Source organism: Dermacentor andersoni, chromosome 1, assembly GCF_023375885.2.
Source record: "Dermacentor andersoni chromosome 1, qqDerAnde1_hic_scaffold, whole genome shotgun sequence".
In the NCBI taxonomy this organism is placed as follows: domain Eukaryota; kingdom Metazoa; phylum Arthropoda; class Arachnida; order Ixodida; family Ixodidae; genus Dermacentor; species Dermacentor andersoni.
In genome coordinates this window covers 116,452,200-116,470,158 of record NC_092814.1, presented here as the reverse complement: position 1 = coordinate 116,470,158, position 17,959 = coordinate 116,452,200, and the positions used below count along the sequence as shown (strand labels likewise).

The following is a 17,959-nucleotide window of genomic DNA, read 5'->3' as shown; positions in this document are numbered from 1 at the left end:
TGACTCTGAGTTGAAAAATGACGCATAATGTGCTACGCTGCCGTCGCATGCGGAGCGTGTACTATCATGAGCAATATGAAAGGGAACACAGGAACGCGTGGCAAACAGCCTCGAAACAGACTCAGAATGATACGCGCATGGCGCTGTGAAAAACAAAGGGGGAAAGGAGGGCACTCTTCCACTAACTGTTGGCCCTCCCACCACGCTGGCATTTCTGCAAAGGAGCAGCTTACGTCATTTCGCTGATAATATGGTATCGTCCGACAGCCGATAAGATGGTAATCGTCGCAGCGACTTGCACCGATTCATTTTCTTTTCTTTCATTCATATTTTTTTCTTCGCGCCTGAGGTTCGCTACTGAACACCGCAGCTGAAGCGAGAGCGAGTGGAAGCATGTGGTTTTCTCTGAGTCCACGTTCTGGAGCCGCTTGGACCAACGAAAGAGAGTGTGGCGGACCAAAAACACACACTTTAGTCCGCAGAATATCCAGGAGGTGGCCGCCAGCGGACGTGTGTCTGTGAACGTCTGGGGGGCGATTTCCCACAAAGACCTAGGCCCACTGTTGAGAATTGATGGGAGGTTCACCAGTGCTGCGTATTGCACTCTGCTCGAGCACCATGATCCCCTATGTGTTGAACGGGCCGCACCTGGATGGGTGTTATTTTTTCCAGCAGGACTTGTCTCTCGTTCACACATCGAAGGACATGGTGCGCCTTTTGGAAGAGCGAGGGGAAATGCAACTTCAGTGGTATGCGAAGGGTGCTGATATGAACATTATAGAGCACGTTTGGGGCCGTATGAAAGTGAACCTTTCGAAGAGGTCCCTAGAATTCGTGAATTTCAACCCCCTATGGAAAGCAACAGAACATGAGTGGAAGTGTCTTCAGCGTGATACCGCATTCATCGAGGCTCTCTACGCATCTCTGCCCCAAAGATGGAGGCCGTCGTTCAAGTCGGCGGTGGCATGACGCGTTATTAGGCCACCAGCAAACAAAACAAATGACGATCATAAGCTGGGATGATGCTGTTGCCTTATTTCATTTGCTTATTTCATTTGGGCAAGTGCCAATAAACATATTTTGAACTCAGCCTTACAGCCCATTCTTTCCCGATTTACCAGATTTACCATAAATGAATCTCGAAGTCAGGAACAGTGCTACCTTTTGTAACGATTCGGCGCAATAAAGTTACCAGTGACGCAATATATAGCAGTGTTATCACTGTCTGCTGGCGATGCGAAGTTCTGCACTTTGCAGACGTGCAGCGGGAGTGCGAACAGTTATTAGAACAGCGTCCCCCTTTCCACTTTGTTTCCGATGGCGGCCGCTGCGCATCACCCATAGCTGGGTCTGAGGGTGTTTTCTACGCGATCCTGTGTTCCCTTTCATATTGCTCATCATAGTATAAGCAGTGACTGTGCTTTCAGCCGCCTATAGTGACCGTACAACGCTCTCTGAGATTCAGGCTTATCTGATTGCGCGTAAACGGAACAGTGTAGAACGGCGCATTCACCATTTCTTCAAGCCTACTGCCAAGCCCGAATAAGTCCGTGGAAATAAAGGATCTTGTTTTTCTTGATCTGCTTTTTCGGACACCTGTTTATTCGGACATTTCCGCAGTCCCTGTGAGGTCCGAATAAACGGTTGGCGACTGTATATGCTTCAAACACGGCCGAACATCAGTTCACGACAAGTGTTGTCGACGTCCGTTAACGAGCACAACATCACCTGTGTCCAACTGGAAGCTAATACCCTGGAATAAATGTACTAGATAGGTGGTGGAGGGGTTGGTGAAGATGAAGTTAGGCCCCTAGACAGATTGAACGAGAATAATTGCATCTATGGCATTTCGAACACATCTATGATTGCTTGAGAGAAAAAAAATGTGATATCTTAAAGAGACACAAAAGCAAAACAATAAATCAATTTAGACTGATAAATTATTCTTAGAAAACTCTGTTGTGATTAATTACACAATAATAGGCTGATTATTAGAAGAGAAAATGAAGCTCAAAGCTTCATTTTTGAATTTCGCGCTGGAACCCCAGTGCCAATACGTCAGTGTGACGTCACGGATTTCTAAGTATTTTTTCATATTTTGGCCATGTTGGCTCAGTAAATGTTCGTGAAACTTTCCATATTCAGCCTTTGGCTCCTTTAGAACACAATGCAGTCAGTCTTTACCATTAAAGAAATAACTGGGCCCTAGCAGACGCTGTCAAAATCCATGATGTCATGGTGAGCTGATGCGGGAATTTTAAGGCGAAGTCACCGCCTTTCTTTTGTGTTTTTCATTTCTTTCTGGCTTTCCAAGCATCAGCTCGCAGCAAGAGTGGTGTTTTGATGTTGTGGAAGAGTAAGTTACTGGTACACGAGAAATCATTTTTCTCTTCATGTCTCTATAACTAATATGCAATGTCGCCACTAAAACGAAGTCTGTTTTTCACTCACAGTGCTCATTTTTGTCTTGTGTTTTGCCAGCCATCACATCAGCGGGGTACCTACAGCGGCGTGCGCTGAAGCGACAGCTGGCTGCTAGCATGGAGTCACACCAGAATGGTGTCTGTGCAACTGCTGAAGGATCGCCGAGCCGCAAGCCGCCTTCTATTCAAGGTGGCATGATTTGGCATTCTAGTCTTTGCAATCTTTTTTTGTGTCTTGTGCATCCAGAAATATAGCACATTTGCTACTTCTATGAAAGAAACCTTTTCCCTGTGTTTTTTAAGGTGTTAAGAGTGCTATTGTATTGACACGTGTACTTGTTTGTCTTTATCGGGCGACACGTTTCACCGCCTTACAAATGTTATCGTATAGCGCAGGACGCGCCTACATGTATCAGAAGTTTCTGGAATGTTATCGATGCTTCCATCCGCTGCCTGTGACCGAACCTTGTGTAATCTGATCGCATGTGTGCGCGACGCGAGAAATGTAGAACTTTGTGGAAGGCAAGGGGGTCCCATCGGTTACTCTGGAACATTCGATGATTGATGTATAAAAGCCGACGCGCTTGACCCGCTGATCAGATTTCGCCGATTGCCGACCGTGTTTGCTGCTATCGTTGTGCTATAAGTGTAGCCTGTCTTGTGGGCACAGGTTCGCCCAATAAATGTTATTTTTGTCCTTCACAGTATTGCTACTGTGTTCTTCAACGTCACCACCACGTGACATCTGGTGGAGGTGCTTTACGTTCATGTACCGTATGCCGCCGACAAGCTGTAATTCAAGCCCGGACCGCAAAGACAACAGCAATGTCGTCCCGGAACATCGAGCAAGCCGCCGGCTACAGCAGCTTCCCCCGGAACACGGAATTCTACCAGAGATGACCAAGAAGATCGTCCGAGAAGATCGTCCAGAGACGACTAAGAAGACAGCCCCAATGGCAGCCTCAGCGGCCCCAATAGTTCTGCAGCAGCCCAGGGAGCCACCGACATTCCGTGGTTCCACACTTGAAGACCCGGAAAGCTGGCTGGAGACGTATGAGAGGGTCTCTACGTTTAACAGTTGGGATAGCGACGACAAGCTGCGACATGTGTATTTCGCATTGGAAGACGCCGCCAGGACCTGGTTCGAGAATCAAGAAGCCACCTTAACGACGTGGGACCTGTTCCGAAGCGGCTTCTTGCAAACATTTACAAGCGTCGTGCGAAAAGAGCGAGCCGAAGCACTACTAGAAACCGGAGCGCAGCTGCCAAATGAGACTATCGCGATCTTCGCGGAGGAGATGGCCCGTCTTTTCCGGCACGCCGACCCGGAAATGTCGGAGGAGAAAAAAGTCCGCTTTCTGATGCGGGGCGTCAAGCAAGAACTTTTTGCCGGACTTATTCGTAACCCACCGAAGACTGTAGCTGAGTTTTCTGCAGAGGCATCAACGATTGAGAAAGCTCTGGAGATGCGCAACCGGCAATATAGCCGCCAGGGGCTCACGCCGCAGTACGCCATCCAAGGACTGTGTTCCGAAGACCTTCAAGAGACGATCAGGGCCATTGTGCACCAAGAACTGCGCAAGGACCTGCCTTCGTCGCAGCCTCAAGTGGCCTCGATCGCCGACATCGTGAAAGATGAGGTTCAGCGATCACTTGGTGTTCCTGAGGTACAACTTCAATTACCTCAGCCCCAGCCAGAAGCGATGACCTACGCCGCCATCGTACGCCGTCAAGGCCCCCCTCCGCGACCGCGCCAGGGCCCTGTGACGCCGTAATCCCGTTGTTCGCCGCCAGCACGCCCACCCGTCGCCCAGCGCACCTACGCGAGGAAGACGGACATTTGGCGAGCCCCCGACCACCGCCCGCTCTGCTATCACTGCGGAGAAGCCGGCCATGTATACCGCCGATGCCCATACCGCGACATGGGACTCAGAGGGTTCACCGTCAACACACCACGTCCACAGCTTGGGGAGCGCCCACGTGACATCGCCGATTACCTAGCCGCCACTCAGTGGAACTCTCGACGACCGTCCCGTTCGCCGTCACCAGGCCGCTACCTGTCGCCGCAGCGCCGACCATACACCGGCCCAGCCCGGGGCCGCTCTGCAAGCCCATATCCGGAAAACTAAAAGCAGCAACCGATGGAGGTTCGGTTGCTGTTCGTCGAACTGACGAAGATCCTCTGCCGCCGACGAAGACGACGAAGAGACCATCTCGACGACATAATAACGACACGCCGCCATCCCGACGAAGTCAGGAAGCCAAGACTACACCGACGAAAGACGACTCGACGACGCGACGTTGCAGCTTCAACACGACGCAGCCGTGATCCGACGCCAAGGGCTAACTGCAACGCCAGACAAAGAACCACCGACCTCGATGTGCTCCTCGACGGCCACACACTTACCGCCTTAGTGGACACAGGGGCCGATTACTCCGTCATGAGTGGACACATCGCCGCCCTGTTGTAGAAGGTTAAGACTGCATGGGAGGGCCCTCAAATTCGGACCGCTGGAGGACACCTCATTATGCCAACTGGAATCTGCACGGCAAGAATTACCGTTCATGACCGGACTTACCCTGCCACCTTCGTTATCCTCCAACAGCGTTCATGAGACGTCATTCTCGGCATGGACTTCCTAAACCAACGCGGCGCAATCATCGACCTGAAGTCGAAATCGGTCATGCTGTCGGAAGACCAAGCGATACCGCCGAAGAGCTCTCGTAATCACCACGCCTTGAGTGTGCTCGAAGATCAAGTGAGCATCCCGCCTCGCTCGAGCATTGTTATTTCGGTCGGCACCGAAACACCCGCTGACGTAGAAGGCGTCATCGAAGGCGACCAACGTCTACTGCTCGACCGTGAAATTTGCGTCGCTAGAGGAATCGCTCGACTCCACGGAGGAAACACGAAAGTGTTGCTGACAAACTTCAGCCAGGAGTTCAAGCTCATCAACAAGGGCACGACGATCGCATACGTCGAGGAAACTCTGGAAACCAACAATGCGTTTGTCCTCTCGGATTCTGCCGCATGTACCCCGACGACCATAGTTCCCGAACCAGACTTCGACGTGAATCGAAGTCTCTCCATGATTAAGCAACAACAGCTGAGAAGTTTACTTTGACGATAAAAAGAGTGCTTTTCGACGTCATCAAGGATTTGACAAACGCCAGTCGCAAAGCATCGCATAATAACCGAAGAGTGTGCTCGACCACTCCGCCAGAGCCCTTATCGAGTTTCTACACGAGAATGTGAGGCTATAAGGCACCAAGTTGACGAAATGCTGCGCGACAACATCATCCAGCCGTCCAAAACCCCTTGGGCATCTCCTGTAGTCTTGGTGAAGAAAAAAGACGGAACCCTACATTTCTGCGTCGATTATCGTCGTCTGAACAAGATCACGAAGAAGGACGTATACCCCCTCCCACGTATTGACGACGCATTGGATCGGCTCTGCAACGCTAAATACTTCTCGTCGATGGACCTCAAGTCTGGCTATTGGCAAATAGAAGTCGACGAAAGAGATCGCGAAAAGACTGCCTTCATCACCCCAGACGGCCTCTACGAGTTCAAGGTTATGCCATTTGGACTGTGCTCCGCGCCTGCAACATTCCAGCGCGTGATGGACACGGTTTTAGCAGGATTGAAGTGGCAGACCTGTCTCGTTTACTTGGAGGACGTCGTCGTCTTCGCCGGAAATTTCGACGATCACCTCAGGCGGCTTGCAACAGTACTAGAGGCCATCAAGTCATCAGGGCTCACTCTGAAGCCGGAAAAATGCCGCTTCGCGTACAATGAGCTTCTGTTCCTAGGCCACGTAATCAGCAAATCTGGTGTACGTTCAGACCCACAAAAGACAGCTGCCATCGCATAGTTCCCGCAACCCATCGACAAGAAGGCAGTGCGTAGATTCCTTGGCATGTGTGCCTACTACAGGCGCTTTGTCAAGGACTTTTCACACATATCTGAGCCGTTGACACGTCTAACTAAATGTGATGTTGAGTTCAAGTGGGAAACGCTGCAGGCTAACGCATTTGAAGAACTCAAACGACGGATGCAGTCACTGCCGGTACTTGTGCACTTCGACAAGCACGCCGATACAGAAATCTATACTGACGCCAGTAACCTAGGCCTCAGTGCCGTTCTAGTCCAGAGGAGAAACGGAGTCGAACAGGTGATAGCTTACGCTAGCCGGTCGCTGTCAAAAGCGGAAGGCAACTATTCTACGACCGAAAAGGAATGCCTCGCCATCGTTTGGGCTACAGCTAAATTTCGCCCTTATCTATATATCTATCAGTGACCATCACGCATTGTGTTGGCTAGCAAATATAAAGGATCCTTCAGGACGACTGGCGCGGTGGAGCCTCAGACTACAAGAATACGACATCACTGTAACCTACAAGTCCGGACGAAAATAGGCCGATTCCCTATCACGCGCCCCCCATTGACCCCCAGCCGCAAGATGACGAGAATGACGACGCCTTCCTTGGAATGATAAGCGCGGAAGACTTCGCTGAACAGCAACAGGCAGACCCGGAGCTAAAAGGCCTCGTCGAATATTTGGAAGGGCACACCGACGTTGTCCCCAGGGCATTTAAGCGTGGATTATCTTTTTTCACACTTCAAAACAATCTACTCGTGAAGAAGAACTTCTCACCAGTCCGCACCAACTACCTTCTTGTTCCATCGGCGCTGCATCCAGAAGTACTGCGTGCACTACATGACGATCCGACCGCCGGGCACCTTGGCTTCTCCCAGACGCTATCGAGGATACAAGAAAGGTATTACTGGCCGCGCCTAGCCACCGACGTTGAAGACATGCCGAGACTGTCAGCGACGCAAGACACCACCCACAAGGCCAGCCAGATTACTACAGCCGATCAAGCCTCCTTGCCGACCTTTTCAGCAGATCGGGATGGACTTGTTGAGACTGTTTCCGACGTCAACGTCGGGAAATAAGTGGATCGCCGTGGCGACGGACTACCCCACCCGCTTCGCTGAAACTAAAGCTCTGCCGAAAGGCAGCGCAGCCGAAGTGGCAAAATTTTTCGTTGAAAGCATTCTGCTGCAACATGGCGCCCCAGAAGTCCTCATCACCGGCAGAGGAACAGCCTTTACAGCGGAGCTCACCCAAGCCATTCTCCAGTACAGTCAGACAAGGCACAGGAGGACAACTGCCTACCACCCACAGACAACAGTCTTACGGAGGAGCGCCTGAATAAAACCCTCCCCGACATGCTAGCAATGTACGTCGACGTCGAACACAAGACTTGGGATGCCGTCCTGCCATACGTAACCTTCGCTTACAACACGGCGGTGCAAGAAACAACGCAGATCACGCCGTTTAAGCTGGTTTACGGCAGGAACCCGACGACGACGCTCGACGCCATGCTGCCGCACATCACTGAGGAGGAGAATCTTGACGTTGCTACCTATCTCCAGCACACTGAAGAAGCCCGACAGCTCGCCCGCCTACGGATCAAGAACCAGCAGCGTACCGACTGCCGACACTATAACCTCCGACGACGCTTTGTTGAGTACCAGCCCGGTGACCGTGTTTGGGCTTTTTTACCCCAATACGTCGATGAGGACTCAGTGAGAAACTATTGCGATGTTATTTCGGACGCTACAAGATCATCCGATGTGTTGGTGAACTGGACTATGAGGTCATGCCAGACGGCATTTTGCAGTCACAGCGGCGCCGGGCACGATCTGAAGTGGTCCACGTAGTGCGTCTTGAACCATTTTACGGACGCTGACGAACTACCTTATTTTGTTGTTCTCTTTGATACGGTTGTTTTCATTTATTACTTTCGTTTGCAGCATCGGGTCGATGCTTTTTAAGAGGAGGGTATTGACACATGTACTTGTTTGTCTTTATCGGGCGACACATTTCACCGCCTTACAAATGTTATCGCACAGCGCAGGACACGCCTGCATGTATCGGAAGTTTCTGGAATGTTATCGATGCTTCCATCCGCTGTCTGTGACCGAACCTTGTGTAATCTGATCGCATGTGTGCGCGACGCGAGTAATGTAGAACTTTGTGGAAGGCACGCGAGTCCCATCGATTACTCTGGAACATTCGACGATTGATGTTAAAGGCCGACGCGCTTGACCCGCTGATCAGATTTCGCAGATCGCAGACCGTGTTCGCCGCTATCGTTGTGCTATAAGTGTAGCCTGTTTTGTGGGCACAGGTTCGCCCAATAAATGTTAGTTTTGTCGTTCACAGTATTGCTACTGTGTTCTTCAACGTCACCACCACGTGACAGTATTACGTTTTTTTACCTGAAAGCACTCATCTAAGCCACGCTGCAGTTGTGAAAAATGATGAGTATTTGTGTACAAATTCAGTGCTGGAACAGCTGCGCCAGTTGTGCCAAAGTGTGCCTAGAGCATTTCTCCCTGTCATCTTACTCAAAAACGTCATTTGAGTGGAAAATTGCACCAAGCGCACGCCGAAGAAGTGTGTGAACGCTGCACCTAATTGTAAGAAGCGTATATATCGCTGTACCAAATCAACTTTTTGCCTGCGCCAAGGTCATCGCCAGAAGGTCAAAATGGCTATTACACTGCTGCATAATCAAACAAGCTGCAAGTTAACTGGAAATGTTTTGGATATTCGAGCAAAAGTTTGGTTGAAAGCCGACGTTTCTTCATCTCAGGTGACATGAAAAATTAATGCTTGCTTCCGGCTGGTGAATGGCTACAAATGCTCTTCACACTGGAAACTAAAGAATTATCATATAACACTGCTAAATGTAGTGCATTCGAATTGCATTGCAACTTCACCACACTTAAGAATTGATTCAAATTTAAGGACGAGTCTAGGTGCTCTATGAGACTTTTGAACCATGGTGAAATTAAAATTTAGTCAAATTAAAGAAGTTGACTATAGCATGCAAGCAAATTTTGACATTGTTTGCTTCATTTAGCATTTGCATAGACTGATTAATTATCATTTTATATATGATTGCTTTAAAGGTCAGTGAACTAGGCAAAAATGTAGACAAATTATCAGGCAATAGAAAAAATGAATTTTTAAGAAACATATGTTATATATTGCCTTTAGCAGTGCTAGGCACGTGGAAGCTTATTAGCCCATTCTATACTGCAAAAGATGACTGAATTTCCCAGAGATTTCTAGAAACATTGCCTTATGAAGACTATATTTGTCATCAGTTATACTGGTACAAATTCCGGTGACAATTTTACTTGTCAGTGGTAAAGAAAGAGGTGATGGAGTTCTGTCTTGTGCCTTGGTGCGATAATACCTACTTGAAATTTGATGATTCTTGCGTGTTTACATAAGCTCAACATGCAGTCTGATGTGCACCAAGACATCGCACATTGTCATTCATGCAACTTGACCAAATACCTGTGGCAGTTTAGATCAAGTTTTATGAGTTCAGTATGATCGTATCTGGAGATGTCTGCCTGCATGCAATCTTAAGGCCATCCAGTAAGCTCACCAAGACTAGTGAAGAATAGGTGCTCGTGCCTGTTGCGAGTTGATCACTTGTGGACCCACATACCACATCTGCTATGTCACGCCGTTGCTGGATAACTGATGACTGCCGTAGCACCAAAATTGGACCACGATGTCACAGTTGGCATGCGTGCCTTCACAGAACCTTTGTTGGCCCATTATTCTTGAACATTAACTTTAGGACAAGCAGTGCAAAGTGCGGCCCACAATGTCAAACTTTGGCTCCCACATATCTTCATTGTAAGACAGGACATTTTCGACTTGTATTATGACTGTGTCATTTACACCACTTCATCCTGGCCTTACAAGTTTAAGCAACTTGTCGGCAACCAAAGCTTGCAGTTTGATGCAAAAATGAAAACTGTGATTTAGTGTAAGTGTAACGGTGTTAAGCTAAGTGATGCAAGACATGTAAGCATACAGTAGAGCTAGCTGAAACGAAGGTTATCTCTGTTTTTCTCCACCATTCTACAGCCTCCCAGGGCAAGCCGTATGGCCGGGACTTTGCCTATGAGTTCCATGAATCGGTGCTGCAGCACAGCCAGCAGCAACAAGAACAGGAGCACCTGCACCAGCTCAGTGAGTGGCTTTTTTTTTTTTTTTTTTTTATAGTTTTCTCTTAACGCTCGCCATCCTGGCCCTGTGAAAATGGATTCCACTGTTGAAAACCTCCACTACAACTGCTGTGGGGGTATGCAATGCTTTATGGCTTTAGAGTAATGCTAATTTTTACAGCACGCCGCCACCCATAGAGGTGCTGCAACTACATTGAAATAAGTTGCTTGGCTGGTAATTTTATATACCAAAGGCTTGGGACATCACACCCTATGTCTCAAGCTGGCATCACTGCAGCAGCTTTCGCAACAACAATCTTTACCAGGAAACATATGTGGGGAGTGCTACATGCTTCGCATTGCTATCACGAGTGCCTTATCATCAAATATGTCGTTCGGATACTTGTTTTGAGCTTGTTCGTTATGGATATGTATGCTGTTCTGTGTGTTGTAGGCATGATTCCAAAGAATGTATGCACTGCTCGCTTCACTTTGCTGAGTGCTTGTAGCCTGCTTGCTTAGCGGGGTATGAGCAATTGATGATGATAGTTTTCTGTCAATAGACGCGATAGAATCTCGGGATCCTAGCCATATATATACAGCTTCGCTGTAAAATAAAAGATACCTTTGCTGATGAGTGACTGTGGGCAACCACCTGGCTTTTGGCGACCCCCTTGGCATACAGCTGCTGATTAATATTTGGATTCATTAGAAATACAGTCGAAACCACTTATAACGATACCGGTTTTAACAATATATCGGTTATAACAATGAAAAGCTGCTGCACCATCAACTTTTGTATGTTTTATATGGGGAAATAACCAGCTTAATACAGTGTTCCCATGCCACATTATTGGTTATAACAATAAAGTCTGGCTGCTATGTGTCCGTGCCGAAAGGTAATGAAATGCGAAATCCTTGAAAAGCAAAAAGAAAAAGTGAAATGAGAGTTGCTGCACAATCGCGCGCCACCCTAACTGCCACCGTGCACTTCTCTCCATTAGAGATGCACGCCAGCCTCGTGCGCATCTCTCCCGTCGCCCTTCCATCTTTTCAAACATGAATGAGCTGTACGCGTAGCTCTGCGCTGCACCACCCTCCAAAACACGAATGGCCCCCGCCAACTGTGCTGACAACGCTGCCAGTGCTGTTCCCACATTGCTCACTTGGCCCTCATAGTTGGGCCTTTATTCTATGGCCAGTGTCTTTCTCTATGCTATGGCCCTCATTCTGCGCAATTCTACTAATGGATTAAGTCGCTCGTGCTTGTCTTTGTTCGTTGCGTTGAAGTCTTTCCTAGCCACGTTGTTTCTCAGCTTCGTTTGACTCGCTGCCGAAACGGAAGATGGCTGACTCGTCCACTGATCATCGCCAATGCATGATGTTACCGGTGAAAAGAAAGCGCACTGCTGTAGATTTGGAAACGAAATGCTTCTAACCGATGAGGTGATCGTGGCAAACGAGCTTGCAACGGATAGCGACAGTGACGGCCACGACGGCAACGCTAATGCGGTAGGGCAGGCTGCCTCATCATTGTCCCTACGGGAGGTCCAATAGATGATTCAGTCCTTCATGGGCTTGTTTTTGCGAGGGACCTGGATGCAATGGATATAGATGTCGGCAAGGTTTGCATAAAACAAGCAAGGCTGACGGACATGTGGTTTTCTCGTGCAAGCCAGTGGGGAGTACGAGGCAAGATGCTTGTGGTGATAACATCTGGCTTTCTCAAGCTGAGATGCTGCCGCAGCAACTTTCCCGCATTTCTTAAAGGCGCCTTTTGGGGCAACCAAAGCTATGTTTGGCGTAGCTCGTATGTCACTTGCCACCTGTGACCCCTCTTTGCACTTGTTATGGCACTGCCATCCTTGAACGCCGACAGCCACGGTTTATTAATAACACGCGATCAGAGCGCACAGGAAGCAAAGTAAACACCATATTAATTCGAATCTAGGCCGATAGTTTCTTTTTTCTTTTTTCAAATAATCATATTCCGAACCCTAGGGCCAGCTTAGATTTGAGGATCTTAAAAAACGCACCAGTTTTTCATTGAAACTGCTAAATATGTCGCACAGCTAGCGCCATCTAGAAAAGTCAGTATCGCAGCCGCTACTAGCCTTACCAGTAGCCAACCGTACACAAGCGAGGTCGCCATTTTGACCTGTGTCATGTCGGCCATATCAGTGTGCGGCATGGTGTTATCGCAATGTCACCAAGCAGGAGATGCCACTACAGTGCCGCTTTCAAGCGAAAAGTTGTGCTAGCCGCAGAGGCATCGTCGAACCTTCAAGCCGGGCGAGATTTTTGCATCGACGAGAGAAACGTCCGTCGTTGGAGGGGACAACGACAGCAGCTTTTTGCATGCGCCGCAACGAGGATGGCATTTAGCGGACCAAAGAAAGGCCGTCACCACGAAATGGAGACCGCTTCGGCTGACTTTGTTCGGACGCAGAGAGCAGCTGCCCTTCCAGTGACAACAGAAGTGCTTCATGTGAAAGCTAGGGAACTTTCGAGGGAGCGAAGCCTAACGCCAAAGGATTTCAAAGCCAGCCGGGGCTGGCTTCAGAAATTCATGAAGCGCTTCGGCTTCACCTTCCGACGTCGCACTTCAATCACCCAGAAGCTGCCAAGCGATTTCGAAGAAAAGCTGATAGCTTTTCAGCGCATCGTGCAGCGAAAGATAGAAGCGGCAGGCTACAATCTTGGGCAAATCGGCAACGCCGACCAGACGACTGTGTATTTTGATATGCCAGTGCTGTACACCGTGAATGAAAAGGGTGAAGGTGCGCTCTGCGGGCTACGAGAAGCAGCACGCAACTGTGATGCTGTGCTGCACAGCTGATAGACGTAAACTCCCTCCGTATATGATATTTAAAAGGAAGGCACTGCCTGCTCGAGAAACTCCAAAAAATGTCATTGTGCGAGCAAATGAGAACGGGTGGATGACGGGTGCGATGGTGGAAGAGTGGGTTAAGATTGTGTGGCGACGGCGTTCAGGAGCCCTTTTGACAAAGAACTTGCTCCTTGTCGTCGATTCTTACCGTGGGCACTTGACCGACAACGTGAAGGCTGCGCTCGCCCAAGCGAACACGGACCTCGCTGTCATACCGGGCGGCATTACGGGCCAGTTGCAGCCACTTGATGTCTGCATCAACAAACCTTTCAAGGATCGTCTGCGGAAATACAGTGCAGTCCACTTATAACGATACCACATATAATGATATATCGGTTATAACGATGGGTCGACATAAGAGTGTCATTTTATGCATTAGGTCTATGGGGAAAAAAACCATTTATAACGATAGTTTATTCTCTGCATATCGGATATAATGATCAAAATTTTGCCGTCTGGACGGCGTTTTCCGTGCCAAATAATCGTAACATTTCCGTTGCTTAGTTCCCTGAAACGAACGATGTCGAGACGAGGCGATGTTTACCTCCATAAGTTCGTATCTGCCGCCATTACCGCGCAGCGCGTCCCGCCCCGCCCGCGCACCGGAGAGTACCTGAATAGGCGCAGCGCGCCACAAGATGGCGCTAGCTGCTTCATGTACGTCGGCCACAGTCGCTCCGAAAGAGAGAGAAAGAAGAAAAAACTACAAGCAAAGTGGCGTGGTGGCACCCGTGCTGCACTCAGTCTCTCTCTCTAGCGATAGCAGGCTGACGCCACCGAAGCAGTGTGCAACCAGCGGTACAACCCAGTTCGAAGATGGCGCCGACAAAGTGCAAAGCTGTGTCGCTTGACACGAAGATGGATGTTTTACAGGACTCTCAACGCGGCTTCAAGGTGAGCGCCCTCGTGAAGAAGTATGAGCTCGCCCAGTCGACGATATCAACCATCTTGAAAACCGGGAGCACCGCGATTGTGAAGGCAGGAGCAATCAGCGGCCATGCCGATCAGTGGAAAAGGGTTAGAGACCCTTTGTACGCTGATGTTGAACAGGCGCTTTACCAGTGGTTCATCGCAACCCGCGCACATAATGTGCCTATTAGTGGGGCAATACTTGCCACCAAAGCGAAAAACTTCGCTGGGACGCCCAAATTTTGAGCCTGGGGGAGGCTGGATTCAGTGCTTTAAAGAGCGGCACGGAATCGTTTACAAAAAACGTGGTAGGGGATGTGGCGTCTTTGGACACGCAGGCAAAGCAGCAGTGGCTGCAGGCAAAGCTGCCCGGCGGGCTGGAGTGCTACGCGGAGAAGGACAGATATAATTGCGACGAAACTGCTCTGTTTTTTCAAATGTTGCCGTCGAATACTCACGCTCTTAAAGGAGATCGATGCCCCTGCGGGAAGCACTCGAAACTTAGGGTGACCGTGTTGCTGTGCGTTAGCATGGACGGGAGCCATCGTCTCAAGCCTTTCATGATCGGGTGATCAAAGAAGCCAACGTGCTTTAGGAATCAGCACATCCCAGTTCGCTATCGCAGCAGTAAGAAGGCGTGGATTACCCGCGACCTGTTCGAAGAATGGCTGCTCGAGTTCGACAGTATAATTGAAGGCCAAGGAAGAAAAGTAGTGTTGCTACTTGACAACTGTAGCGCACATAGCATTAACTCGAAGCTAACATCTGTCGAATTGATGTTTCTGCCTCCGAATACTACGGCAGGCCTGCAGCTGTTGGACGCCGGTGTGATCGCCAGCTTTAAAGTCCTGTATCGGCAGCGCATGCTGGAGTGGCTAACTTTAGCCATTGACCGCGCAGCTCCTGGCACGTCGGGTCATGCAAACGGGCCCCCTGACCTGAAGATCAGCCTTTTGAAAGCTGTGCGCTTCGTTTATGGTGCGTGGTATGAAGTAAAGCAGTCAACCATGTACAATTGCTTCAAAAAAGGCAGGCTTTGTGCGTCAGGACGAACTTCCCCAACCCACTGAGACCAACACGGTGGAAGCCACTGACATAACCAAGCTCTGGGAGCTCGTTCCTACTGGTGACACAGGTGGTGCGTCGATGGAGGAGTTTTTGACTGCAGACAGTGCTGCCTCGTTCTGCGATGAGGTCACCGACGAGGCGATCGCCGAAGATGTGCTCTTTCGACAGACGGCAAAGTTGTGCGACGGTGGCAACGGCAGCAGCGACAGTGACAACGAGATTGACAGTGGCTTCTTGACCCCGACCTCGATGTCCATGCAAAGTGCACTGTCGTCGATCTACTCCTTAATTGATTTTATGCATGCTAAAGGATTGCCGCCAGTGTTCGCGCAGCAGCTGGAATCCATGCACACCGCGGTTGTGAAGCTGAAGCTGCCACAAAAGCAAGTGCAGATTTCTGACTATTTTGGCGTGCCTAACCCTTGACACGGTCATTGGCGCTAGAAATAAAGTTTGTTTTTCACAGCCTACTTTCTACATCATCCATTCTTTAGAGCAAGTAGCGAATTCGAGTTCGAAGCTGCAATGGTATGTTCTGCGTTTTTTATTTCTCTATTATTATTTTTTAATTTTTTTTTAACAACTGCAGTCCAGATATAGCGATCATCAGTTATAACGATCATATTTTTCATCTTTCTCGATATTGTTATAAGTGGAGGGCCGCATCAAACGTGCATCGCTATCGCAGCTGGCGGACTGGGTAGCTGCAGCGTGGGACGACATCCCAGGTACTTTGATCGTGCGCACCTTTATAAAGTTCAGCATATCTAATGCACTTGACGGTAGCGAAGATAGTGCACTGTTTGAAGGTGACAGTGACAAGGAACACAGCGACGAGTCTAGCAGCGATGACGACGTTGAATGAGCTCAGCACATTCAGATTCAGTAAATGCTGTTTGCATTTTGTGAACGCTGTCCTCGCTTTTTTTGTTCGGCCTACATTCGAGGTAATATATATATATTTTTTTGTTGGCTTCGGACTTTAGGGGGTCGGCTTAGAATCAGGGTCGGCCTAGATTTAAGTAAATACGGTAAGTTTCGATATAATGAAGGAACTTTCGTATCTTTTCGTCTTTGTTATATTGAGGTTTATCTGTGCAATTGAATCCTGGGACAATGAAGTCAACTTCAACAAAATTTTTGCCACAACGAAGATCTTTTAATACCTTGTCGATGACCCATAGAACACATTGCATCGAAATTCTCTCCAAAATGAACTACTTCGCGGACACGTTTTCACTTCAACAAAACAAAATATGCCGAGACTGTCAGCGACGCGAGACACCACCGACAAGGCCAGCAGGATTACTACAGCCCATCAAGCTTCCTTGCCGACCATTTCAGCAGATCAAGATGGATTTGTTGGGACCCTTTCCGGCATCAACATCCGGAAATAAGTGGATCGTCGTATCGACAGACTACCTCACCTGCTCCATTGAAACTAAAGCTCTGCCAAAGGGGTGAAATTCTTCGTCGAGAACATCCTGCTGCAACACGGTGCCCCAGAAGTCCTCATTGCCAACAGAGGAACTGCCTTTACATCACTCAAGCCATTCTGCATTACAGTCAGACAAGCCACAGGAGGACAACTGCCTATCGCCCGCAGACGAATGTTCTTACAAAGCGCCTGAACAAGACCCCTGCCGACATGCTAGTAATGTACGTCGGCGTCGAGCACAAGACTTGGGATGTGGTCCTGCCATATGTAACGTTCGCTTACAACGTGGCGGTGCAAGAAACAACATCGATTACGGCGTTCAAGCTGGTTTATGACAGGAGCCCAACAACGACTCTTAGCGCCATGTTGCCGCACATCACTAATGAAGAAAATGTCGACGTCACCACCTATCTCGAGCGCGCTGAAGAAGCCAGACAGCTCGCCTGCCTACGCATCAAGAACCAGCAGAGGACCGACAGCCGGCACTACAATCTTTGAGGACACTATGTGAAATACCAGCCCGGCGACCGTGTTTGGACCCCGATACACCAACGAGGACTTAGCGAGAAGCTTTTACGCCGATATTTCAGACCCTTTAAGATCATCCGACGCATTGGGGCACTCGACTATGAGGTCGGGCCATACGGCATTTTGCTATCACAGCGCTGTCACTCACGACCTGAAATATTCCATGTTGTGCGAATTAAGCCATTCTACCAGCGCTAACGAACTTTGGGACTTTGCATAGCTGAGCTTTGGACTTCCTTTGGACATTTTTTTTTTTTCTGCTCTCCTTTTATGTTTACAGCATAGGGACAGTGTTTCTTTAAGAGGGGGGTAGTGACACGTGTACTTGTTTATTGAATGACCGCATTTCGTCATCTAAGAAATACAATCACTCAGTGCAGGATGCGCCGGCATGTATCGGAAGTTTCTGGAATGTCATCGATGGTTCTATCCGCTGTCTGTTGTTGCCGAACCTTGTGTAATCTGATTGCGTGTATGCGCGACGCAAATGGTGTAGAACTGTCTGGAAGACACGCAGGCACCATCGATTACTTTGGAATGTTTGATGGCTCATGTATAAAAGCTGATGCGCTTGACCCGAGGATCTGATTTTCGACGATCGCAGACTGTGTTTTCCGCTGTCGTTGTTCCTTGAGTGTAGCCTATTCTTGAGGGCA

General features: G+C 49.0%; 1 protein-coding gene across 1 annotated transcript in view; it reads left to right on the top strand.

Moving 5' to 3' along the window:
- The window catches only part of LOC126543877 (uncharacterized), a 204,754-nt gene that overhangs the window by 168,779 nt on the left and 18,016 nt on the right, over positions 1-17,959 (top strand). The window contains exons 14-15 of the mRNA XM_050191008.3: positions 2,482-2,613; positions 10,391-10,495. Of these exons, the coding sequence (XP_050046965.1) occupies positions 2,482-2,613; positions 10,391-10,495 (237 nt within the window). The remainder of the gene's footprint in view (positions 1-2,481; positions 2,614-10,390; positions 10,496-17,959) is intronic.